General features: G+C 32.7%; 3 protein-coding genes across 6 annotated transcripts; 1 reads left to right on the top strand and 2 right to left on the bottom strand.

Annotated features, from left to right (window-relative positions):
• Positions 1 to 978: 978 nt before the first annotated feature.
• Positions 979 to 10,921, bottom strand: LOC105347578 (protein zer-1 homolog). 3 transcript variants are annotated; one of them, XM_011456725.4, is made up of 17 exons: positions 10,764 to 10,921; positions 8,245 to 9,018; positions 7,806 to 7,958; positions 7,152 to 7,254; positions 6,736 to 6,879; positions 6,529 to 6,587; positions 6,274 to 6,336; positions 6,065 to 6,119; positions 5,046 to 5,099; positions 4,659 to 4,820; positions 4,176 to 4,266; positions 3,244 to 3,314; positions 2,878 to 2,925; positions 2,688 to 2,755; positions 2,341 to 2,529; positions 1,965 to 2,062; positions 979 to 1,730 (listed from the first exon to the last, which is right to left on the bottom strand). In XM_011456725.4, the coding sequence occupies exons 2-17, from the start codon at positions 8,991 to 8,993 to the stop codon at positions 1,543 to 1,545; spliced, it is 2,295 nt and encodes a 764-aa protein (XP_011455027.3). In that variant the 5' UTR covers positions 8,994 to 9,018; positions 10,764 to 10,921; the 3' UTR covers positions 979 to 1,542. The 3 variants fall into 3 exon arrangements, with proteins under 3 accessions (XP_011455027.3, XP_011455029.3, XP_019930598.3); XM_011456727.4 differs by having other exon boundaries at positions 10,767 to 10,871; XM_020075039.3 differs by lacking the exon at positions 10,764 to 10,921 and adding an exon at positions 9,580 to 9,735.
• A 2,410-nt stretch (positions 10,922 to 13,331) lies between these two features.
• LOC105324105 (actin-related protein 2/3 complex subunit 5-C) lies at positions 13,332 to 16,616 on the bottom strand. Its single transcript, XM_011423161.4, has 4 exons — positions 16,408 to 16,616; positions 15,328 to 15,398; positions 14,601 to 14,777; positions 13,332 to 13,998 (listed from the first exon to the last, which is right to left on the bottom strand). The coding sequence occupies exons 1-4, from the start codon at positions 16,547 to 16,549 to the stop codon at positions 13,936 to 13,938; spliced, it is 453 nt and encodes a 150-aa protein (XP_011421463.3). The 5' UTR covers positions 16,550 to 16,616; the 3' UTR covers positions 13,332 to 13,935.
• Positions 16,617 to 18,931: 2,315 nt separating this feature from the next.
• Positions 18,932 to 25,167, top strand: LOC105338614 (large ribosomal subunit protein uL29). 2 transcript variants are annotated; one of them, XM_034443597.2, is made up of 4 exons: positions 18,932 to 19,009; positions 19,433 to 19,507; positions 22,474 to 22,535; positions 24,922 to 25,167. In XM_034443597.2, the coding sequence occupies exons 1-4, from the start codon at positions 19,007 to 19,009 to the stop codon at positions 25,151 to 25,153; spliced, it is 372 nt and encodes a 123-aa protein (XP_034299488.1). In that variant the 5' UTR covers positions 18,932 to 19,006; the 3' UTR covers positions 25,154 to 25,167. The 2 variants fall into 2 exon arrangements, with proteins under 2 accessions (XP_034299488.1, XP_034299487.1); XM_034443596.2 differs by having other exon boundaries at positions 18,978 to 19,304.
• The last annotated feature ends 1,382 nt before the right edge of the window (positions 25,168 to 26,549 follow it).

Here is a 26,549-nt window from a genome sequence, read left to right as displayed (position 1 = left end):
TGGTCATTTTTGTGGCTAGGCCATCTTCTGATAGATATTTAAAGAGTAGGAGTTCTGATGATTCACTCTGTCCTAGTGAAAACGACTGTTTGGATTTCGTCGCATAAACCAGCTATTCATAATGTATGAATTTGAATAAATAAGCATGGTAGGAATGGAAGTTTCAAAAACATTAATATGTTCCTCATGTAGAAAAAAAGGCAATACAGCATCTGAAGTGTGTATAATATTGATTACTGGTAACCAAGGGAAGATTTATAAGTTTTGTTCAGATCGGGTTTACTGATGCTAAAGAATGAAACCTGCTCCAAAACAGTTGAACATAGCTATTTATCTAAAAAAAATTATTAAAAGGCTGCATTCAAAACTTGACTGGTAGTGTTGACACCCTTGATGCATTATCCAAAGATGTCTTGTTAAAAAGGGGAAGCTCTAGGGATCCTTGAACAAAAAAAACTTGGGACACCAGTGTGCAGAGGGTAAACTACAAGCACCCATTTTTTTTATCCAGATGAGCTAAAAACCATAGGACAGACTCAATTGATAATAATGAAGAAGTCATAATAGTTCAAATTTGAAATGCATTTACAAAACTATCATGTAGAAAAAAAATTAGCATCAGAATGATGTTAAGAATTTGAGCAAACTGGTAAAATAAGTTCCACAATACACGTCCTGTGTACCGGTATCATCAATAAAAAGTTCCCACCTTATACTGTAAATCAACTTTATTTGTGACAATTTTTTTGTGTGATTTAATTACCAGAGAAAAACTGGTTTGCGGCATCTAATTTTTGCAATCAATGAGTAGATCACGGGGAAAATAATATACTAGAAACATACGACAGGACACTCATGACAAGAAATTTGCGAAATGATTTAAAGTTGGTTTATAGTATGACGTACTCTAGGATTAGGCAATGGTGTTTAATTCAAATATCTGCACAATGTGCCTATGGGAAATGACAACAATACAAATATCTTGTTTGATTTATTTTAACACGGTTAGTACATGATACATGCACTATGCACTTACAGATAACTTCATCATGAGATGGTTTTCCTCATCTGAAAAGAATGCTTCAATATTCATACATATACAATCATATATACTGTCTTTAAACACACTCCAAAAAAAAAAGAGAAATGACATGCCAATTTCATCAAGCAATAAAATTCCCCTTTGAATAATAAAATGAGTATTTTCTGAGCATTTTCAAAACAAGCAGCAAGAAGAATAAAACAGCATTGCAGGAAAAAATATCTCAAAATTCTTATTATTGATCAATCCATAAAAGTTTAATTTTAACTTGTGTAATGGTAGATGCGTGTATCAAACAAATGCAACAGCATTGCAAGAAACAATTCAAAAAAATACTGCAGAGCAAAATTAATATCTAATATCTCAATCAAAAAGTACAATATTTTAGTATAAAGATATAGTACGTACAAATATGACCCCCCCCCCCTTCCCATTAGATTAACAAATGTAAAGATGATAAAAAAAGGGTTATTAAAAAAAAAAAAGAGGGAAAGGTTTTATCAGTCGTCTGATTGGTCCTCTGGGTTACTTTCACTTTCTGCTTTCACTTTCTCTGGACCATTTCGAACTTGTTCTATCACAGTGTGTGCTAGTGTTTTCACTTCCTCCAGAGTTCTGGGATCTGCTTCAACTGTCTCTAATAATGCTAGCCCTCCCTCACTTTTTAGCAACCTGCAGTATCGCTCAGCTGTAAAAACAAAGGCAATTTACATAACACTCAATATAAGCACATGAATAAATTTAAAGGACCTGGTTGTAATACATTTTTGTTTTACACAAATACTATACACAATTAAAACAAGCCCATAATTTATCTGTTAAAGAAAATAAGTTGAGAATATTTTCCAACTAACCAATCCCCTGAGTCATCACGCAGTTTTCAAAACTTCCATTTCCTCTAGAAAGAAAAGTTTACACTTACGATAAACCCTGGTAAGGTTACAGAGAGCCCACACAGCCCAGTACTGTGCTGCAGGAGTGTCAAACGCCTTCAAGAGATTTAGTATGGGACCAAATGACCTGTAGCAGAAATTACAGCACTCAAATAACACAGTACATAGGAAGGAATTAGAGGAGGTTAAACAGCCAGATAATGATGTTATACAAAAATTGCTGGTCAAGTCCATGAAAAATCTAAAACTTATACATGTATTACATATAAACACATATATTACAAGTAATCCCCTACACTCTATACTACTGCAGTTTTTATATACTAATCCTATCAATGCACCTTTTGTTCAAATGGAATTTTGGAATATTCTCTCTCTCTCTCTCTCTCTCTCCTGTTTTTGTACCTGTAGTTGATATTCCTCCTACTTTCCAGAGGCCACCTCTTAATGGCCCTCATCATTCTCATCATCACTTCATTCCGGGTCGGCTGAGAAATAGTCCATGCATTTTCCCCATCTGCTGTGATGTGGGAAAAGATCCCTACAGCATTGTAACTGACTTCTATTCCATCCATTTCAGATTCCATTAACTTACTACAGAGGAAAACCTTAGTTTTAGAAGATTTCTTTAAATACATGAACTGGTACAGGCATAGTTATTAGGTACTTGTATACTTTCAGCATGTACTAAGTGTATATCCTAGCTGTAACATTTCTGGGATAGTTTTAACATGTATGTAGTCTATATTTACCAGAAAATATCCATAAAGTCTCCTTCCATAAGTTTCTTCCTGAGTTCTCTAACCTCTGCGATATTTCCCTTCAGAGAAAAAAGTTCACCAGTAAGTCATTGGAAAACAACAATATTTCCAGGAAATCATACACACAATAATGGTTAAATAGGATGTATTTGCGGCGTCTTTGACTGAATTCTGTACTTACCATCAGACCCATCATGTTTCTCAACAGCTCTTCTTTATCCGCAAAACGCTGAAAGTAAAAAATCATCCAAAAACTTTATCAGAGTGCAGTATGAACTTCAACAGCATACTTTCTGTTGAAACTTCCAAATCTTTCATGTTTAATAGATGTACTGGTAATTGTGTTGTCTTCTTTGCTAGCCATGCCTCTAGATTGCTTACTTTTATCTACTATACATTGTAAGTACAGTGTTTATATCATCAGTCCACTACATAAAAATTGGACTCGCAACACTTCCCAGAACAAGCACTCAGAGATTAACATCCACGTTCGAACTTCAAACTTTATACGACAAACAGCACAAAAAGTCAACAAGATTTTGCTTACCACAAGACAACTTTTAAACAACTCTAGTCCATTGTTGTCGATGAATCTCTTACAATTTTCAGCAGTTTCATCTGTAAAAGGTTATGAAGCTATTATAAATTCATATCAAGTTTAAAAAAATAAATGTGTATCAGTTAAACAATATTTTTCAAGTCTCTGAACTCTTTTTGTATTAAATAAAAATCCATTTAATTTCCAAATACAGTGTACAGTAAAACATGGTTATAGCGAACACGCTTATAATGAATTGACGCTTATAGTGAGGTGTTTTTCATTCCACGTAAGATTAAAACATTATATTTACATCTACCAAGTATTATTCCCTCTATTTCTTAGGAAACTTATCGTTAATTCATAGCTCTATAGAAACAGCCAGACTGAAATCTACACACCCTGTTTATCGATTGATCGAAATCTACAGCGGCTGAAAGTTCGATTGGTCGAAACCTACAGCGACCTAAGAAAAATCACAGACTGCATGAAATAATCATAATGATGTCAGACTCAGTCTCATAGGAGACGATTTGGCTGTTTCTTTAGTGAATTTTACTTACTTTTTATAATCAATTTATTAATTAGTTAGAAGAAAAATGTTTCTATAAACAGTAAAATGCTTTTTTTGATGATTCATGTGGGCTTTGAAGGTAGCGATCATTGCAGAAAAAATTTACATAACCCGCTAACGTGGGTTATGTATTTTTTCTGCAATGTCGCTATCTTCATAGCCCCGAATGAATCACCAAAGAAAGCATTTTATTGTTTAGGTGAAGCTAAAGAATAGAACAAATTATGTTTATAACAAAGCACAATTGCCCCTCCCTGGCACTTCATTGTAAGCCTGTTTTACTGTATGTGGCTTTTTTAATAAGGGATGGCAAGAAATGGATAATTTTACACTTGGTTCTAAAATTTCTGTGGATAAATCCACTAACCTGTGATGTTCCACATCATGCTCCAGGAAACTTCCATGTTCTCATCACATTGATTCAGAGCCAACTTCCTTCTGATGATTTTCAGCATTGCCTGAAGTAAATGCATTTAGATTAGATTGAATGCTAATGACCAAATGCACAAATGCAAGACCACATACATGTAGCTGTGCATTCTAATAGGAGTTAAACTCACAAAACATTCAAATTTTCAAAATAAATGAAATAGTACTTGATTAATATGGTGCAATACTTGTGCACTTTAAACCAGTATGCTATAATTAGGTAAGTACTAATTAAATGTGTCATAAAATGTACATTTATTTTATCAATACGTTTATATACATGTATCAATTTAGTATCTTTGGCACTGTAAACTGTGAACTTATTTGGGATTTATAATTTCTAAAGTTCATGCTACAGCCATGCAAATTGAATATGTATAAGCTCTCTCTCGCTTGAAGAGTCTCTTCCCCATTCCTATACCTCAATAGCTCCTAGTTCCCCAAATGTGAGTTTCTCTTCCCCATCCACCTGGCAGGCTAAACAATTCAGCAGGATGATCCCCAGCTTCTGGATAAAATCTTCCTGGTTATCAGAAACCACTACCTCCATCAAATTCCGAATCATACGGTGGTGACAAAAGGTCTACAATGTTAACATTATTTAGTTTGATAAAAAAAATCTATTATCATAAGCATATACAGTGATTTTATTTAACACTTTCTTGTTTCTGGCTTCTTGTCTTCAAATAAGGTATTACTATCTAGCAGTAACATCAAGCAGCATTTAACATTAATGAACAAAACAGTTTTTAGGGGGAAACATTTTATCGAAAGTTTGATTCATTTTTTCCCTTCTTCAAATTCTTACCAAATTATCTGGAAGATGCATGCTACAGAAATTCAACAGGACATTCCTCAACATCTAAAAATTTAAGAAAATACATTATCCTTAAATTCATTCATAAACAAGTGAAAAGCTGTCAATGTGACAGCAAATCGGGTTTTCTTTTATGTGATCTGTATCCATAATCCATGTCAACCCGTATCCAGTGAAATGGATAAGGTGAAAGGGTACCCTATATGCAATATTTTGCCAAAAAATGATTAAGTTCAAAAGCTGGTATTTTTTTCATAAATAATCAGAAATCAAATTCCTAGCAATATGCACACCTCTGATATATGTACAATTGATCTGCAAAAGAACAACTTCTTATCTTGAAAACTGTAGGAGGAGTTATCCGTACAATGAGGGTACCCTATATGCAATATTTTGCCAAAAAATGACTAAGTTCAAAAGCTGGTATTTTTTTCATAAATTATCGGAAATCTAAATCCTAGCAATATGCACACCTCTGATATATGTACAATTGATCTGCAAAAGAACAACTTCCTATCTTGAAAACTGTAGGAGGAGTTATCCATACAATGAGGGTATCCTATATGCAATTTTTTGCCAAAAAATGACTAAGTTCAAAAGCTGGTATTTTTTTCATAAATAATCAGAAATCAAAATCCTAGCAATATGCACACCTCTGATATATGTACAATCGATCTGCAAAAGAACAACTTCCTATCTTGAAAACTGTAGGAGGAGTTATCCGTACAATGAGGGTACCCTTTTGGCAGCCGCCCGCCATTTTCACCATTTTAATAACCGGATTTTTCCGTTGGAAAACCCGGTTAAAAATTAAACTAAGAGTTCATTTAAAATACTGACTTTACATGTTAATGTTACCAATTCTCTCTCTCTCCTCTCTCTCTCTCTCTCTCTCTCTCTCTCTCTCTCTCTCTCTCTCTCGTTTAGGAAAACTTTAACACAATTTGTAGTATAATTTAACACATGTATTACAAGTTCTTTATAGATGTTGTAATTCATATTGCACCTACTGTGCGATCATGTCTAAACTGTTCCATGGCATCCAGTAGGGTTAAAATTACTTTCCTGAAATTAGTAAAAGTATTTTATTCATAATAAAAACATACAAACTTCAAGATTTTAGTTGGATTATATAAAGCACATTGATTGGATTTTCTTTTCTTTTTTTTTCTGGGGGGGGGGGGGAGGGTGTGCAAAAACTGTTATACTATGCATGTACCTCCTTTGTAGATGAGTGACCTTCTCTCTATTCTCTCCTTTTAAAATGTAGAACAATGCAGCACTGTAAAATAAGACATATTTCTTTTTTGAAAGAAAGATTAAAAAATTATCACAGTTGGAAATAAATAATTTAGAGGCAAGTTCACAAAGTGTTGTTTTTTCTTATTTCCATGACTGATTTTATTCTATCTCACTTTAATGATTATGAATGAGGTGTTACAACTGTATCATTTGTATGTACAAAATGACAAACCTGCCAGAAATCTGGACCTGCTTATTTTTCCAATTATGCTTCATCCCAGCCAAGATCAGCTACAAAGAAAATACAGAAAGACATTCAAACATACTAAGATATCAAAACAAAATGAATCATTCCATTAGGACCCTACAAGGAGTGAGCCAATCTAAGAATAGCTGACACTGAAAGATGTGCAGTGGTTTGGATTTTGTTTCATATTACCTCTAGACCCTGGCACTGATCCCGAACTTCTTCATAGCGCAGCATTTGAAATAGATGATTGAGGGCTGATGATAAGAGACTCTCTTTGTCTTTGTAGACTCTCACAGCCAGTAGGACCTGAGCCTCTGTGTTAGTGCCCGTCACCTGTTCCAACAGGAAAATTTAACGTTCATCAACTTTCTTTGCTTGGAAAAGCAGATAATTCATTAGCCCCATCTGCACTTGCCTAATATTTGGCTAGATTGATAATCATTTTTTCTCAAAAGAGATCAGAATTGTTATCGATAAATTCAACATCTTAGTATACACTAAATAGTCATTGACAAAATAAATTTTTCAAGGTACATATTAACTATATAACTGTTATTTTTTGCTGGTTCAGATCTTTCACATTTGAATTATAGTCACATAATTACCCGTTTCGCTGGTATGTCTGGACGTTCACATGGATTATCAGGACAGTCCATCAGTCCAAGAAATTCTAATTCTTTTCCCTCCAGGCCAGGAATACTACACTCTCTTAAGAAAGAAAAAGATTCCAATTCAAAACTTGCAAATACATCTACTGTGAAATCATTAGAATTTGTTGATGCTCAATTTTTGTGGATTTTGTGGGAACCCCTCATCCACAAAATTAATGTACATCCTCAATGAACTAATTATAATGAATAATAATAAACACATGCAGTTTTCATTTATGCAAATCAATGAACCTGTGAAAAACTGCAACACAGAATTGGTCCTCATGAGATTTTATGATTCCACAGCATGAAAAGCATTTACAAATCCCTAGCTTAACCAGCTAGGTGACAAAAATGGATTTGATCATAAGTTTGTTTTGCTGTACCACACATTTTTTCATTGAGGAGGCTGGGTGGTCAGTATATTACCCATCATAATGATATTTATGGCATAAACTACAATTTAGTAAAGAAAAAACTCTAAATATTTTGGATTTAAAATTTGACATTTCCTTATATATTGATACAGAGCTCTTCGTTTAAAAGAGGTAATTTATAGCCTAAAAATAGCCCTGACCATTCAACTGTCTTAAAAATAAATTTACAAACCTGTTACTTGCTTGCGTCCCATAGCTAGCTAGATTTGTAGCTGAAATATCCAGAGAGGTCAAGTTAGGAAGGTTATCAGCTATGTACGACAAACAGTCTCCAGGATGATTGTGGGTTTGAGGGGCATCCTCAGATCCAGATAAATCCAGGTGTCTAAAACAGGTAATGGTGCAGCTATATGTGAGGCTGATATTTACAGAGTTCATTATTATACCAGTTCAAAAATAAGCATGAATTTGACTTCCTTTATTTTTAATTGGTTTCTTCAGTTATGAGCAATTTTACATGCATATATATACATATTTAATAATTTCGTCGAAAACTCTTGTTTTCACTTCTCTTAATGTAAGTTAAAGAGACAAGACAGACCTTGGCTTTCTGCTGCTGATGATATAGCTAATTTCTGGTAAATGGTTTTCTGTAAAACTCTTCAACTTACCTCAATTTTTTGGCTTTGCAAATAGTTTTTAATGCCTCTAGCATATCCTCAATATTCACTCCACTTAAGTAAAGGGAACATAAGTTCTCCAGTTGATCTATAGAGTCCAAAAGTTCAATGTCAAAAACACAACATGACAGATCTAAAGAGTTCAAATTTTTCAATGGGTTCAATATGGCTGGTAATATACTTGTTCCATCCTCAATCGAAGTATTCTTGAAATAAGCATCCCTTAGCAGTAGTTTCTTTAGTTTTGGGCACTTAAAGACATACTCTATACAGAATTTTCCTTCATCTACGTGTGTAGAATCTTTGGTCTCACTTAAACTTTGGACAAGTCCGAATGAATCATCAATTATGAGAGATAAAAGTTTTCCACCGAGTTCATTGATAATTAGTACATGTTCCCATTTGAGGTGACAGTTAGACAAATCAAGTTCTCGAATGGGGTGTTTGCATATAAATTCTAAATCTCTAGTATCAATGCGCCGCCAAGATAAATTAACTCTGTTTAATCTTGTCAAAGATGTGTCTCTGAAAATTTTCAGCCACGCTAAATCTGTTGGGTACTCCTCATACATCGATTGGAATAGTTTATCACATAAACTTGGATGCTGCAAGGAGATGCCTTCCTTAAGTGTGTAGCCATCAATTGATTTATCGGCATATGCATCAATATTTTTTGCCGCAACTTTCAAGCACAGATCTTCCAAGGTCTCGGGATTATTTTCTGGCCAAGAAGTGGCCATAGTCAAGTTCTATAAAAATCACTCTCTGTAAAGAAAAAAATGTGTGTTTAATATCAATAGCACAATAAAAAACAAGAGGCCAATTGGCCTTAACGGTCACCTAAGTAGCATATATAACCCATACACAAACTTGTCGAGGAGTCTCATATATGCATTTAATTAATTAGGTTTCATTCTGGAGTAGAAAAATTATAAAATTGTAATGACGACCACCTCCTGCCTGAAATCTTTCAAAAAGAACTATGAAACCTATAATTTTTGCAAAAAACTAAAAGATCTGGTCTACAAAATCATGAATTCAGTTTTCCTTTCAGGTGTGTGGGAGTAAATAAGATAATTTTTAAACATTATATGCATTAGCACCTATATATCCATTTTGGCCCTGCCCTAGAGTCAAAACCCATACTCCAGGGGAAATGAAAAGCAATCCGATCCTACCATTTTTAGATGTCTGTTTTTACCAGATTGTGAATTTATATTATTTCTATTAAAAAATCTGTTTTTAAATATGACACAAACAAACATTCTTAGGATTCATGCAGAAAAAAAATATGATAAAATTAAAAAAAATCCCTAGGCTACCTACCTAATCTAATTTTTTCATGAGAGTGACTAAAATGGGTAGCGAAATCCGGGCCGGGCCGGGATTTTCGAAAGTGAAAACCGGGTTTTTGTTGATTTCTTAGAAAATACTTGTTTGTTCTGTACGAAATTTGCAGGAATACTTCATTACATCTTGTTTAGTCTTCGCTGAAATTTTGATTATGACAGAATGAGTTTTTCAATATTTATTACAGATTTTCATTTTTCAGGTGACTAAAATGGGTAGCGAACCCGAGTTACAAATTTTGGCGATATTAAGCGAACTACATGTTTAATTTGGAAACTTATGCATTAAATCATTGCTATTTAAGTTTAGATACTAAGATAATTCAACGATTCCGTCAATAAATATCATTTAATAAAATTATAGCCAAATATTATAAACCCGGGATGGAACAAAACCGGACACGTTTACCCGGGACAAACTTTTTATCTCCGAAATAATTATTTCGGATAGCTAACGGTGACATATATAAATACGTCTTTATTTATTTTACACACCACACGTCTCCTTTCATATCTGTGTCTGAGTTCCTTATTCCTGTAATTTCGTACAGAACAAACGAGTATTTTCTAAGAAATCAACAAAAACCCGGTTTTCACTTTCGAAAATCCCTGCCTGGCCCAGGTTTCGCTACCAATTTTAGTCACACTTTTTTCATCAGTGTTAGTACCCTAATTAAACACACAATTTTTTTATAGGCCGAGGTGAAATGTTTTAACTTTTGGTAAACAAGTTTTTCTGTAACCGTACTATTACGGAGATTGATCCCTCATTATATTCCAAACTTTTTTGGGATCAATCTTACGAACTACATGACATTGTATAGGCTTATAGGAAAACTTGTTAACTAAAAGTTGTTTAATTTGATGTACATTAATACGGATTTATATAAAAAAATTACCACATCAAAAATTTCCTTTCTGGCAATATAAATTTATATTCTGTTTGGCTATTTTATCCCAAAACGGGCCATTATCATGATCATATCACATTTGGGCGATTGGCCCCAACCTGCTGACTAACTCTTATGTTTCACGTCCATATAAAAGACAGATCTATAATTTGACAGTCAACAAATAATTCGAGATCATTTGTAAAACATTTAAACGAATGTGTGTTTAATCAAGCAATAAAAATTAAAGGTTTAGAAAATAAATACTAACTACTTTATCAAGAAATATTTTCCCTGGAACGTCTTCGCCATTTCCAACCGGAAATCAATTGTCAACATGACTTTCGGTACACCTTTGACGTTCTCGACCCTACGACGCTATTTAGAGGCGTATCGAATGTCGACGGGTGTGTTCCGTGCACATGCAAACCGCACAAGCGGTTTTCGTCAAGTTTCTCTAATAATCCAAATTAAACACAACCAACTGATTTCTTTTTCAATTTGTGAACTACACAAGATTTATATATGAACAATAATTTCAGGTCCATAAATTATCAAGTGTTTAGATTTGAAATACAAGCACTGTAACGTTTGCGATACAATATGGGTCATTTGGGTGCGTTCAGGTATAGGTGTCTTTCATGGATGCAAGACTTTTCGTGACCCGGACCTTTCGTGACTTGGTTCACAAGACGTTTCGTGACCCAGACCTTTCGGGTCCTGGATCTTTCGTGACCTACATTACGACGTTTAGGGACTTGATAAATATTTCTTTATTAAACCGTTGGGAAATACAAAACCTCGTTATTTTTTTATTATCATAACTCATATATAAAAAAAAAAACATCGAAGAAACACAAAACCAAAACCATTATGCAATTGTGACAAAAAAAAATTCACGTAACGTTATTCCGTTAAAAACAACTAACTACAAAGAGGATATATATGATTAATATAATAATTAAATATAAACACGAAGAAATAAGGTAGATTTGTAAACATATTAATTTATTTCCTATATAGAACAGTAATATAATTACGTATACACAATCAAAGGTACTGTACTTAAGCATGTGTTATCTTTTAATTGCTAAAACAACAAGATGACAGCGGGGTATTCCTAGTATACATGGAAGGGGCTACTAGGTGCTATTAGACGGTGTATTACCCGTACACATAGAAGGGGTGAGGTACTAATTATGAGGAGGTTAATGAAGAGACCTTGTTAACACATGGGCTTCCCAATGTCACTTTTTCTTGCGACTTCAAGAAGACAACAGCGAAGACAACATGAATGGTAAGTAAAATATAGTTTTTACATTATAAACACATATATTTAAAATAACAAAATTGTTATGTAACTGTTATTTGTTCATGCGCATGTGATTGATTTTGATGTGCATAATGTTTTGATGTGTAATGCTGATTTTGATTATGCATTATGTTTTGATATGTAGTGCTTATAGCTGTTTGTAGATGCAGTACTAGTATTGTTATTTCACAGATTTAATTACCTCTAAATAATGTCATGTCTTACTGTTTCTATGCCTGTTATAGCTTTATTAAATATTAAATGAGTACAACTTATCATTGAATTTGTTTCCTTCATAATGTTAAATAATGATCTAGAGGGGGGGTCGGGGGGGTCCCGACCCCCCCTGGAAAATGAAAATTTATTAAATTTACATAGTAAAATTATCGCGAAAATATGCCTCGGACCCCCCCTGGCAAACACAATTATCCTTCGGACCCCCCCCCCTGGAAAAATTTTCTGGATCCGCGCATGGCCAAGTCAATGATAAAGAAGGTAGGATGCCTGTCACAGTGGGTTTTTTAGTACATTGTACTATACTGACTTCGATGAGAAGAAGAAATATATAAATTATTGTCAAAAAAGACACCCAAGCAACAAGATACTAATTATATATAAGATATGATCCTAAATGCATAATATGTCCACCCAGCCTTAAAACATAAAACATGGGTTTATATGATTAACAATGACAATGAAGACAACTTCCTAATAAATATGATAAGGGTACAAGTCTTGAAATGTTAGAATTATACACACTAGGTACAATGGTATCCATTGATTATGATTATATAACGTTAATGAAAAGACACCGGAATACCATATTATCATCGACATGATAGAACTAATTTCATATTATGTTATAACTACAATGCTACAGTTTATTTAGATTTATTAATCAAATAATTTAACATCATATAAAAATGACGAATTAAACTTACTTTTTATCATACATGAAAAAGTTTTACTTACTCACGATATCACGTACGATCAATCCGCATTTCCTCTGATTTATTAGGAATTGATTAACTGTATTACATTATTAATTACGCAAAAAATAATCTTGGTCACGAAAAATCTTATAAGGTCTCAGAACGTCCGGGTCACGAACCGTCTTGGTCACGAAACGTCTAGAATTCTATTTCATACTTCCCAGTTCTATAAATTATTCCAAGAGTGAATATATATATATATATATATATATATATATATATATATATATATATATATCTATCTCTCCTTCTCTCTTGTTAATATGCCATAGTATTAAGAATGCACTTGATTTTATTTTTTTAACTTATTGAAGCTGCTTTAAATTAATAGCACCTTGAAGTAGTTAACAGTTTGCCTGCATTAAAAGGCACCACAGACACGTAGTATTGGGGGGGGGGGGATGCCCCCTCCCCACTTTTTTTTCCATAACATTCATTACTCTTAAGTAATTCATTAATAATAGTGACACGTTGATCAATATTGATCAAGAGACCTAAAAAAACAGGGCAATCATATATGCAACAAAAAATAAAATTTGTTTTCATTATAAAATTTATTTCATTTAAATAATTGTGAAGTAAATACATGGATAAGCAAATGTTATGTAACATTCAAAAGTATGTTTGAATGAATACTTCTTTTTTCTTACATGTATATTGAAAATCATAGTTAAATACATCTAAAGAGACAAAAAATTCTCAAAATTTATTTCCTTAATTTGAAAACCAAAAATGCATGAAAATTACATGGTATAATAAAAGATACAGAAAAAGTGTATTGATCACAAATAATAATATTCCATTGAAATAAAATAATATGACAAACAAAACAGTTCATAACTTGCAAGGCATTAACTATCTGTTTTGTTAAACTTGAATATTATAAAGAACTTTTTTCTCATTAAAATCACAAAACAATTAAGCATTGCACAGACATTGGGAATGGCATAGAACACAATTTATATCAGAGGCTTTTACCAGAAAATAAAGATGCTACTGGAAGATGTCATGATTGAGTTATATCACAAGTATTCTCTTTTTTTCTAGACTCTTCCCCATGGTGCATGTACTGCTATCTCAATCTTATACAAACATTTACACATATAGAACCCCTTCTTAATTATATCTTGTGTTGAGCATCACACACTTTTTCTGTCGGTCAGGACACGGATGATGCAGCCAGCGCCACCTTTGGCATACACCTGTAAATGTAAAGGAGGCACTTTTGAAAGAACAAATACAAACTAGTCAAATTGGGAGGATCAAGTTATTATATACATGTATAAATTACTGTAAATGTATTACATTTGACTCTGTATATATTCAGTGTTTTTGGCAGAAAGATGCTCCTGGTAAATCAAGTGCATTGATGAATTTCTTGCAAAACATATTTGAATAGATATATTACAGAAATGCGCTAAATCAAATTTATGCTTACTTGTTTTAAAAACAATTTCAGACTAAATAAATATACATAAATGAACTAACTTTTTAAAACAACTTAACCTTATATCAAAATTTAAGCAACCTTATACTGCAGTAATAAAAACTGCATAATGCATGCATTCATTGCTGGATATAAATATTATGAAAATCCTGGAAAAAAGTGCGTATTATATTCACCGGATTACGGTAATGACCATCAAACCATCATATAAAATTCAAATTGACCTACTAGTATGTGAAGATCTCGAGACTTGAATACATTAAATACTGGTTCATTTCGAGTTTTACTTGTGCTTCATATGCGACATTCTACATATGTTTTTCCATTAAGATTAACATTATTCTATGCATGTATTACCTTTTCGTGCCATGACAGAAGAGCAGCACTACTCCCTTCTGATGGAAATTCAAATCCTCTATAAATATATTTCATTAGAATGTCCAATGTTTGACTGTCAAGGGCATTCACTCCTTTCTCTATGTCACTGGCTTTGAATGCAGTCAGCACTCGAACTACAAGCTGTACAACTTTGTCCTAAGATTTGAAAAAAATAAAATAAATTGTAAGATAGCATTTCATTTAAAATACACAAAGTTAGCATACTGGATCTTTTTTAAAATGTACATTGAAAATTATTATTTTTCTCATTTGAGTAGAATGGAACACATTGAGATGCTTTTACTACTAAAAGCACATATTGATATCCAAGATTTATCGATAATAACAGTCGATAAATTTTTAAGATAATTTTCTATCAAATCATATGAATGCATTAAAGAAACCCATAAAAAAGTAAAGAATTGTTAAAGTCCCAGTTCATCTTGATTCTTAAAACATGATTTGCAGATCACTTGGCAAGGCTTTAACCATCTGAGATATAACTTTATTCAATAAGATTGTGAAAGTTAAGGGTTTACACTTTTATTATTAACTTCAGAGAAATGTATAACATGCAATAAAGGTGACCCGTTCCTCTCCAAATTGAGGTTAGAACGGAATAATGAACCATGGAAATCACAAAAGTGACAACCACTCAAGTTCATCTTAAAAATTACCTTTACTTTAAAATCACAGCTATACATACCTTTAGTCTTTTGTCTCTGCAACCCTGCAGGGGATTTTGCAAAACAGCCTTCAGTGCCTCCACATTTTTAGCTTTATCATGTTAAGGAAAGTTGAAAACTACTGCACTGTATCAAGTTGGATCTATGTATTTTAAGGCTGTTGTCCCTCTAGTTGTGGTAGCATAATATGTAGTTTTTTTTTTGTTTTTTTTTTTTTGGGGGGGGGGGGGGGGGTTCTTTCAGGAAAAGGCTTCAAGTGTAAATCTGTTTGGTCAGTTTGGTCCATATACTGGGGAATATAATATAGATAATTTACCATCAGCTGGTATAAAAACAACTACAAGACTGCCAAAACTGCCACTGGTGGCAAGGCTATATCATATACTAATATATTTTACGGTGTGACCGTAATAAGGGCAAAGCCAATGTGCACTATCAATTTACAAAATATTAATCAGAAGCACAGCTGGATCCGCCTATCTATGTATTCATAATGCTTAATGTAGTGTGCTCAGTTTACATAATGACGTCATATTAGTAGAGGCAGACATCACTTTACAAAGTAGCAAAGATCGGACCACATTGAAATTTTAAAATAGAAGATAAAAATTACAAATTGCAGAAGAATAAGTATACTTGAGGGTGTATTGCTCATTTTACACCACAAACAATTGTTATCAAACATGAAGTTAGTACGAGATTCAGAATTAAACATGGATGCTGGTGATGTCACTGCACGTGAAGTGATTATTTCTCCCTTTATACTGGAACAGTTTTTCAACTTCATAGGTACAGATTGTAATTTCTATTGATTTGGTATATACACGTGTTGTCTATAGATAAATCTTCATTCTTATGGGCTCTTAGGTCCATAATACATGTAGGCATCAAACAAGGAAATGCATTAGTTAGTCATATCGAACCGAAGTTATAATTAAACAATGTTACGCGGTCTAAATATCTAAATAGTAAGTAAAATACACAAACGTTAGAACATTTTTTTTAAACAATTCATTCGTGACAAGAGGAAAAGTCGCATTCATCTCGTTCATTGGTACTGCAACTTGCGGAAGAAAGTTCCCTTCTTGATAAAAGGATACATTGGTTTAAAAAGTTGGTAACTTCGTTTTCATTTGGACCAACTACACCGACATCTGAATCTTCATTGTCCTGAAAGTTTTCTTCGTCGTATTCATCAACATTTACTTTTCTAAACTTACTGGCACCAGTGTTTTTTGCCATTGTAAATAATTTTTCCGTCTGAAAGCACCACCCCGGAAGTTCTCTAGTTTTCCGGCTTACCACGATCACAAATGCCCGTAAGTTCAACTAATTACCGGAAAGAACAAAAAGTGTCAACAGATCGTTTTAAAATAAGTGAGCATGATCACAATTATATCTCAATGCTCAATGTTTTAAGTAGTTGATTTTTTAATACAATACTAGATTAAAATAAATAACCAACTTCCTTTTTGTGTAGAAGAAATTCATTTTAAATAATGACTTGATTTAATTTGTAACTTTTTTGTTGTTTTGTATTTTTTTTTTGGTGGGGGGGGTGTTTTTGTTTGTTGTTTGCTTTATTTGTAATGTAATCATTCTGCCTGTCCGCCCATTCTTTCATCCTTCTTGTCGAAAAATAAAATCTGAACATCTTCATTTAACTTCTGTAAACCAATCTATGTATGTAGTTAAAATTGAACATTGAATACCGTTTAACAATATATACTAACTAGAGTACACTACAAACAACTGGGAACTGAACATGAGTTATAAGCTATAAGCATTTCTATTGAAATAATTTAGAGATATGAATATTTATATTTGTGTGTTGTATTTAACAAATCAGTAACAATTTCATTTTTTCACAATAAATTGCCACACCAGTTACGGAAATTCGTTTCTTTGAAGGTTAAACCATGCTGTTAGACTTTATCGATAACTAAAATGTATTTTTCTCATTAAAGGCTCATATTTATTCTCAACGGCTCGTCTAGAATGAACTTGCGGTATAGACCCGAAACGGCTCAATGTTTACTATCTGAGAGTGTCTATCTTTATATATTACATGTACAACCTTTATGCTGAAAATTTACCTAATTAACCCACGGTCATGATCATCTTGATTCTATTACCCACAAAATAAGAGAAACGAACCGACCATGGGTGTCCAACGATACGCTTAATCAAATTAATGCAGTTTTGAAAACTATCTTTACAAACTGTACACATTCAATTTGTCATTATTAAACACGTACAATCAATCTCTCTCTCTCTCTCTCTCTCTCTCTCTCTCTCTCTCTCTCTCTCTCTCATATCTGTAAAAAATCCTTTATTATAGAAATATTTTTCTTATTTACTAAACCTGATCTGATATTCATAAGCCATACATTGAATAACTGGGCAGACAACTTAAATTTCAAAAGTAAATAATGCGTAATCAAAGAAATAGATAGCCATGATTTATAAGAATTCAACGTGTTCTACAATGACATTCATGTTCAATTAACCGATCTATCGCATATATTGCATTACGGTGTCATCCCTATTTATTCAATTCTTGTAATTTTTATGCGTATTAATTGTGTAAATTAGCTTATCAAAGAAAATGGGGGGGGGGTGTTAAAATAGCGAAAATGACCATTCGGTTAGTTGTAAAACACAGTTTTGAATCTATTTTTCCCCAGTTAAATTTACAAGTTTGCAACAGCACAACTTCGAACTATATAATTAAGTTTTAGTCGATGGTATCGAACTCACAACATAAAAACCCTAGTTTTACAAAATTAGCCTTATGTCTGTGCTCTAACCACTGAGCCATTTCAGACACAACAAAGTACGTTGTTAAAAATTATATACATGTGTGTCTTTGGCCACGAATTTACCGGGACTTGTATTATTTTTTCAAAACGTTGAATTGTATGATACAAAATGATATTTTATTGTATAGTGTGTCATCTTTCCACGTTTTTGTTGATTAAAATCGGTTTGTTTTTCCATTAGACCTTATTTAGACTATGAGAAAATTATGAAGCACAGACTCACTCTATAAAAGAAAATGCTTTGAAGTTTAAAAAAAAAAATGACACTTTTTGGAGATTTTGAAAGGCATACGCCAGTTTGGGTCAACATATATTCCAAGTAATGGGCATATTTAAAGGTTTAAAATCAATGATATTTTAAATAGATATTGTTTTGAATAATTCTTAAAAATATACCGGTATATACTATCAGGTTTATTGATATTTTAATTTTTCAGTATTTTATCTGCCCGAGTATAGACATTTTACACGCATTATCCACCCAACTCTACATAAAAAGAGGCTAGATCTTGTAACTACCCGTCCCCCCTGGTTGGGGCACAATGCACTTAATTGCATGATCACTCCTAGCAAATGCAACATAATTATATTCTAAATGTACTATGTTTGAGCTTTTTGAAAGAAATGACACTGTTAATAATTTCCATGTAAAAAAAATCCAAGAGTGACTTATATTCTCACTGGTATCGACTAGATTTCTTAAATTTAAGTAAAGAAAATTCTGACACAAACAAATTTGCAAATACAATCTACGTTTAGTTAAATTTATTTTTTCCGGAAATCATTTTTCTATTCTATTTGAGTTTTAGTAAATTTCGGTGCATTAAATATGTGGTATTTGTAGCGCCCTCTTTTGTCCGCCATAATAGTTATCAACATGGTAAAATATACATTCCTCTAAGAATCCATCGTCATCTTATAATTTTAACAATATTATGAATTATTTTGGACATTTTTAGAGAAATAAATATCGTTTCTTTGATATAATAAAGATATTTTGTGAAAATTACCGTAGTGTTATAAGAAATACCTACATAAATAACCAATGATCTGTACACCAAAAGAGGAAAACAAACTTTAAAATGTAAACTCTGTGGAAGATAAGCACTCACGAGCTCTTCTTTTAAGTCCAGAAGTAATATTGCTGTGATTCAAGAAGTCGCACAATGGCCGCGGTGGGGAAAACATTTTGACAAATGAGAAAACGCTTATTTTAACAACGTATTCATCCCGAATTTCCTCAAAATGTATTGCACTGTTAGAAGATATAACCGGTATAAACAACTCTGTTCTTTAAATTCAGGCAAAGGTAAAGGCCAAGGAACTCCGTGGCAAGAAGAAGGAGGATTTGGAAAAGCAGTTGGATGATCTTAAACAGGTTGGACACAATTACCTAAACAAGAACTATTCCCCATTTCAGTAATGAAATCCACTTTTTGGAAGTGATAAACTCAAAATTACTGTTACTATTATTTGATAAAATTCATTTTTACATAAAAAGTACAAACAGATTGAAAGGAAAGTCTAAAACATAATATATTTTTAATAAAGTGGTGTAAATTATCACATGTGGTCATGCTGTTTTGAAAATAAAATACGTAATTAAGCTTTAATGAACGTATTGAAGTTGGAGAAATCATATTTAATGGAGGCTGACATGATGTAGAACTCTTTTGTATTAAAAACAAAAAAAAATAATTATTTTGACGTCACACCATCTATTCCGGTTTGGTTTACGTATACTAATGAATGTACACAGTGCTCTGAATATAATTAATGCTGGTTTATGCCTTTCTGTTACTCAAATAATCGACTAAACAAAATTGATAATGTTTGAGTTCACACGTCAATCTAAAGAATAAATACATGTATCATTGTATGCATAAATATATGCATTTTCATAAGTAAATGACAGCTGTTAATCTGCTATCATTCAAAGTTGAAAACGACCTCGATTAAATTTTTTATTCCAAGTCAAGTTCTTCGCTAACTGAATGAATGTTATAATTGTAATCGGGATGTATAAAATTCATTCTTTAAAGTCGGAATTACCATGTCGAAATAACGACGGCAGACATTTTCTATGATACTTGGCATCTGTTGTCAATTTCCACATTTACGCGGAGATTTCTCCGACACTAACCTCCGCTTTTAGATTTCAACGAACATGCTCCATTTGACGTTAGTTTGTAGTTGGCAAAGGTAAAATCAATATTGTTTCAAATTTTCCAGAACTTGTCATTCAGAGCGAATATCATGATTTACTAATACTGATGTTATGTTGATTAGACAAACAGGAATAGATGGTGTGATGTCATAGATTAAAGTTCAATGGCAGCCCACATGGTGGCGGGAAATTTAAATTAAGCGATCAATTTTCTTGATTTATTCATTGTTCCGGGGTTTTTAATGAAAATAAATACGATTTACAATTATAGTAGATGATAATTAATTGATTTATTGTACAACATATTTTTAGTTTCCTTCCCCTTTAAGTAAATTAATAGGTAAAAATGTACACATTGTATAAAAAATGTATCAAAATGGGTACTACTGACTTTCCTTACACTCCCTTTTCATTTTTTTTATTACTTATTTGTTCTCTTAGGTGAATTTCTGTATATTGCAACAAATAAATTCGTTTCAATCATGTTTAAAAAAGTGTATTCAATGTACATTAAAAAAAAGTAAAGGGACGACACTCGCCATCTTGGATTTATTGAGGGTCCTTGGTTCAAGCTATGTTTTAAACAAGTTCTCCAATTTCTCTGTTTTAAACCGGGTTTTCCAACGGAAAAATCCGGTTATTAAAATGGTGAAAATGGCGGGCGGGCGGGCGGCTGCCAAAAGGGTACCCTCATTGTATGGATAACTCCTCCTACAGTTTTCAAGATAGGAAGTTGTTCTTTTGCAGATCAATTGTACATATATCAGAGGTGTGCGTATTGCTAGGATTTTGATTTCTGATAATTTATCGAAAAAATACCAGCTTTTGAACTTAGTCATTTTTTGGCAAAATATTGCATATAGGGAACCCTCATTGTATGGATAACTCCTCCTACAGTTCTCAAGATAGGAAGTTGTTCTTTTGCAGATCAATTGTACATATATCAGAGGTGTGCATATTGCTAGGATTTTGATTTCCGATAATTTATCGAAAAAATACCAGCTTTTGAACTTAGTCATTTTTTGGCAAAATATTGCGTATAGGCTACCCTCATTGTACGGATAACTCCTCCTACAGTTCTCAAGATAGGAAGTTATTCTTTTGCAGATCAATTGTACATATATCAGAGTTGTGCATATTGCTAGGATTTTGATTTCTGATAATTTATCGAAAAAATACCAGCTTTTGAACTTAGTCATTTTTTGGCAAAATATTGCGTATAGGGTACCCTCATTGTACGGATAACTCCTCCTACAGTTCTCAAGATAGGAAGTTGTTCTTTTGCAGATTAATTGTACATATATCAGAGGTGTGCATATTGCTAGGATTTTGATTTCCGATAATTTATGAAAAAAATACTAGCTTTTGAACTTAGTCATTATTTGGCAAAATGTTGCATATACATGTAGGGTACTCCATTTCACTGGATAAGGGTTGACATGGATTATGGATACAGTTTACATAAAAGAAAACCCGGTTTGCTGTCACATTGACAGCTTTTCACTTGTTCTGGTTTTCTGACGAGATCTAAGTTTGAAAATGGTCAAATAACTTATCACTAGCGTCTGACTACATCTATCTGTCACATGATAAACACATCATTCCGAAATATACTAGATACTTGCCAAACATATCAAAAGCAACAGAAGTTGATGCAAACTCTCCATGTAATCACTGAGGAGATCCAAAAGCATACGACAAACACAAAAAAATCTTTTCGCGGATTTTTTGCTTGCTCTACAGTTATCATACGTTTTCAGAACATCTCAGTGATTATTTTATATATGGAGAATTAACGTCACTCAAAAGTAAACTTCTGTTGTTTTTGATAAGTTTGGTGAGTTATGATAAATGTTAATGTTAAACTGAAGTTTGCTAAATATTTTTTGATGATGAATGGTGATGCATGCTGGCAGAGTTTGTTCCAAATGTGTCAAAACATGCAACAAGGAACATTCATTTTGCCAAATCAATCTATTTAGACTTGTAAAGTTGCTTTTATATGCTCAGTTACACAACAAGTAAGCATTTAGATTGCCATTGTAACATTGTTGGTGTTTTGTTATGAATGATTTCATTATCTTTAATGTATAGATAGAATATAATGTTTGGATGATTATCTTGCATGATTTACACATTAAGAGAAAGAGATTAATGATACTTTTTCTTAATTTCAGGAACTGGGTACACTGAGAGTTGCCAAGGTAACTGGTGGTGCAGCATCAAAACTGTCAAAAATGTAAGTTGTTTATTGAAATGCCTACACTAATCTAAATAACTGAATGATGAGAATTAATTACTATAATAGCTGTCTTGCAATAAAAACCTAAAGGGTACCAAAAAAAAGGATCTTTAAATTGTGGCGCAGGGATTGCGGTGGTGAAATAAAGTTGTGAAGAAGTTTTCAGGTATTGATATCCGACTTTCGATATTTGTGTGCCTCAATGCCAAAGGCCCTGTTATTCTGATTCTATAATCTATCAGATTCCCATGTGTAGATGGATTTGGACTCTGCATCAATTAAGCCGGCAGACTGTGACTATCACACTTCTGTGACATACGATGCACAGAGAAACTTGTGTCAGCATTCCACGTCCTTTAGCCTTTTGAGGGATGTTCTTGTTGATGTAATACACTTATATTTTTGATTGCTATTTTAACTGTTGGATCGCAGGATGAGGATATGGTAGTTTCAACCTATGTTGAAATTGCTATATTCCTGTTAATTTATAAAAAAAAAAAAAAAAAAAAAAAACACACAAAAAAACTTCTTACGTGGTGTTTTGAAATGTCTAGGTAAATTACTGAAGAAGTTTGAGGTCAAACCTGTCACAGTAGATTAGTTACTTTTTAATAAAGCCATTTTGTAGAGGCAAAATTTTTGAATTACACAAATTACTAAAAGTTTTATGTCTTTCTTGAAAATTAACTTAGTTTCTGATTCTCTTAATTACATATAGTACAATTAGCATACATACCTGTTTGAAATGACTGTTATTGTGTAATTTTGCTCTTTAAAAAATTGTTATTTGATAAAATAGAAGCATCCCAATCTATTTATTTCACAGTTCAAATGTCAGATTAATACAAAAGGAAGTCTTTGAATTTTATTTGAAGTGATAAAGATGAGAACTAGTATTTCAGACACTTACCATGAGTAATGTTGTCTGTTATTCTGGCAAGTGATAACAAGGCCAATGTTTTGGTTCATTATTATGCTTTGCAATAAAAAGCTGTAATAAACAAATAACAGAGTTATTAATCTGAAAATTTGTAACATTATATAAATCAATACATGACAAATGACTGAAAAAGTATACTAATTTACCCATTTTACAACAACTCTGAAAAGACTTAATTTCCTATGAAAAAATGTTTTGTCACAACACAAAATACATAATTGGTACATGTATTAATATATGAGCATTAAACGTATTGTAGTTTCATAAATTAAATATAGATTACCTAGTAAGTATATACATATACACAACATCATGGACAAGCAATTTTCGCACCAACATAGTGAGTTTTGTCATACAATATTTCAAAAACATCCTAAAACTAAACATTATTTATGTTACCATATGATGAACAAGAATTACTTTCACCATGGGACTACATCATCAACTACTGCTGGTACACTGGTACAAATACTGCAGTATGTTAACTTTGTTTAGCTGTATGCTGCTTGTGTGCATGTCTCTGTGCACAACTCAAAAATACAATAGTGTTCAATAACATGTGAAAAGCAATCACAGAGATCCCACTCTGCATCAATTAAGCCGGCAGACTGTGACTATCACACTCCTGTGACATACGATGCACAGAGAAACTTGTGTCAGCATCTCACATCCTTCTATCTTGTAGAGGGAGGTTTTTGTTGATGTAATACAATTTTAAACAACTCAAGAATTATTGACTTATGATGTTGAAAAACCCCTCATTATGTTTTGTATGGAAATCTTTTATTTAGCTCTCTTGTTTGTAATGTAAGCCAAAGAACAGTATTATGGTATACTGCATTAACACATCTGTATGCCAAATAATATTTAGTGGAATTGAGAACTTTTACTGGAATGCTCCACAAACTTGGTGGAGCTTTGTGTGTTTTACTCAGAATTGGATGTACCAAATTAGTTTATGCAATTTTATTTTTATTTATCTTGAGTATATCAAGCAGAGTTGCATGGAAACTCTTGTAATGAAACAAACCAAACTGTATATGACAAAACAGAAATTAAGTTTATGGTTCTTTATAGAGGCAATTCTGCCTTGCGTGAAATTTATGTTAATTTCATGTGAATTACACTTCACACGAATTTCACATGATGCACAATTGGCTGTGTACATTGGCATTGAACACTCGTTATTAAAGATTATTTATGTATTTTTGATAGTTTCCACGTTTTTGATTTATTAAGTTATTTTTATTCAAGGTATGAGTGTTTTAAATTTAAATGTCATTACAAATGATGAAATACTTTGGCCTGAAGAATAATGAAGTTATTCAGCCAATGGATCGATAGGACTGATGTAATGACCTGAAAATCCACTCCAGAAAACATCTATTGAATGGGAGGTCAAATGAGATTAACTAATTACATGCATATTATCTTTTATTTTAGTCGTGTGGTAAGAAAATCCATTGCTCGAGTGTTGACAGTGATGCACCAGACCCAGAAAGAAAACTTGAGGAAATATTACAAATCTAAGCGCTTAAAGCCCACAGACCTCCGCAAAAAGAAGACTCGCGCCATGAGAAGGGCCCTGACACCTTTCGAAAAGTCCATCAAGTCACGAAAACAGCAGCGCAGAGAAAGACTCTACCCCATGAGAAAGTTTGCTGTTAAACAATAAAGTGTAGAGTTACATATTGAGTTGTTCTTGAATTTCAAAATATAGAGATAAGGAAGAATAATATTGCATTAATAAGGATTTAAGGATAGTTTTTGATTCATGGTGATAACAAAAATCATATTTAAACCATTGGTTTCCTCGGCTTTAACATTTGTAATAAAATAATTACGTTTATGTTATTGAACTTGATGATTTAAAATGATATCAGCAACTATATACTCAGTTACTTGTTATAATTGGCTATAAAATAGTAATCTAGAATTACATATAATGCCAATGTAATATTTATTTAAACAATAAAACGCTTTCTTTGGTGATTCATTCGCGATATGAAGGCAGTGACATTGCAGAAAAAATACATAACCCGTGTTAGCATTTATATAAGATGGGTATGCAGATGAGAAATTTCAAAACCCTGACTACTAAATAGAATGATTTTCAATTCCTGAATAAGCACTATATTGCAGGTCAAACTAAGTGCGCTTTACTTCTTTAAATTTGCGATAAGCTTGGCTAGCATGCAACAAACATACAGGACCCATATTATGTGCAATGTAGCTGCCAAAAAAAAGAAAGAAATCAAAGTACTAAGGGTACTCGAAGTAGAATAAATACATGAAAATATGTTGACACATATACACATATTGAGTCATCCAAGCTTTCCTGGAGGATGTATGTTAAAATGTATAAAATATCTACCCAAATGATATTTCATCATAACAGCGCCATGATTTTGAGGGTTGCATTTTTGGGGATGTAAATGTTGACATGAAAAATATAATGTTCAGCAGCAAATTAAAAAGTCTCCAAAAATATCCACATTTTAACACTTGAAAAAGTAGAATTTATAACATTTAGTCTTGGGGTACCACTGAAGCTGGTGGTACATTACACTCGAAGAACAAGCAATTTCTAGATTTAGATTTAGCACATCATTGATTTTTTAAGTGTCCTTTAGAGGTTCAGTAAAGTGGTGCCTTTGGATGGGTGATAATTTCAAGAACCCCCTTTTTTTTTTATCATTGATCTATAGAACATAGCAATCCAGGAGAACGGAATTTATCCTTGAGGGGTATCTTTGAGAGATCTGATATACCTTATGGTACCAGCAAGCTAACACTCTCAAATAGTGGTATGACAATTTAACCATTCAGTTTCATGTTTATGTTGGTACACTTATTCCAAGTACATGTACCACGTGATTTCGTGCAAAGTGAATCGAGGAATCAAATCGAATAGCGATCGGGGGAAAGTTAAATTGCATTCATTTCACAAGAGAAAATTAAACAGTATTACATGTATATTAATATTACATGTTTTAAAAAATTAAGTTTGTGAATTAAATATTTTAAGAACTCGATAATTAAAATCCTAATTTCAAGTTGACCTCGTCTTT

Source organism: Magallana gigas, chromosome 2 (genome assembly GCF_963853765.1).
Source record: "Magallana gigas chromosome 2, xbMagGiga1.1, whole genome shotgun sequence".
NCBI lineage: Eukaryota > Metazoa > Mollusca > Bivalvia > Ostreida > Ostreidae > Magallana > Magallana gigas.
The sequence above is the reverse complement of the archived record's forward strand: the minus strand, read 5'-3'. Positions and strand labels throughout refer to the sequence as shown.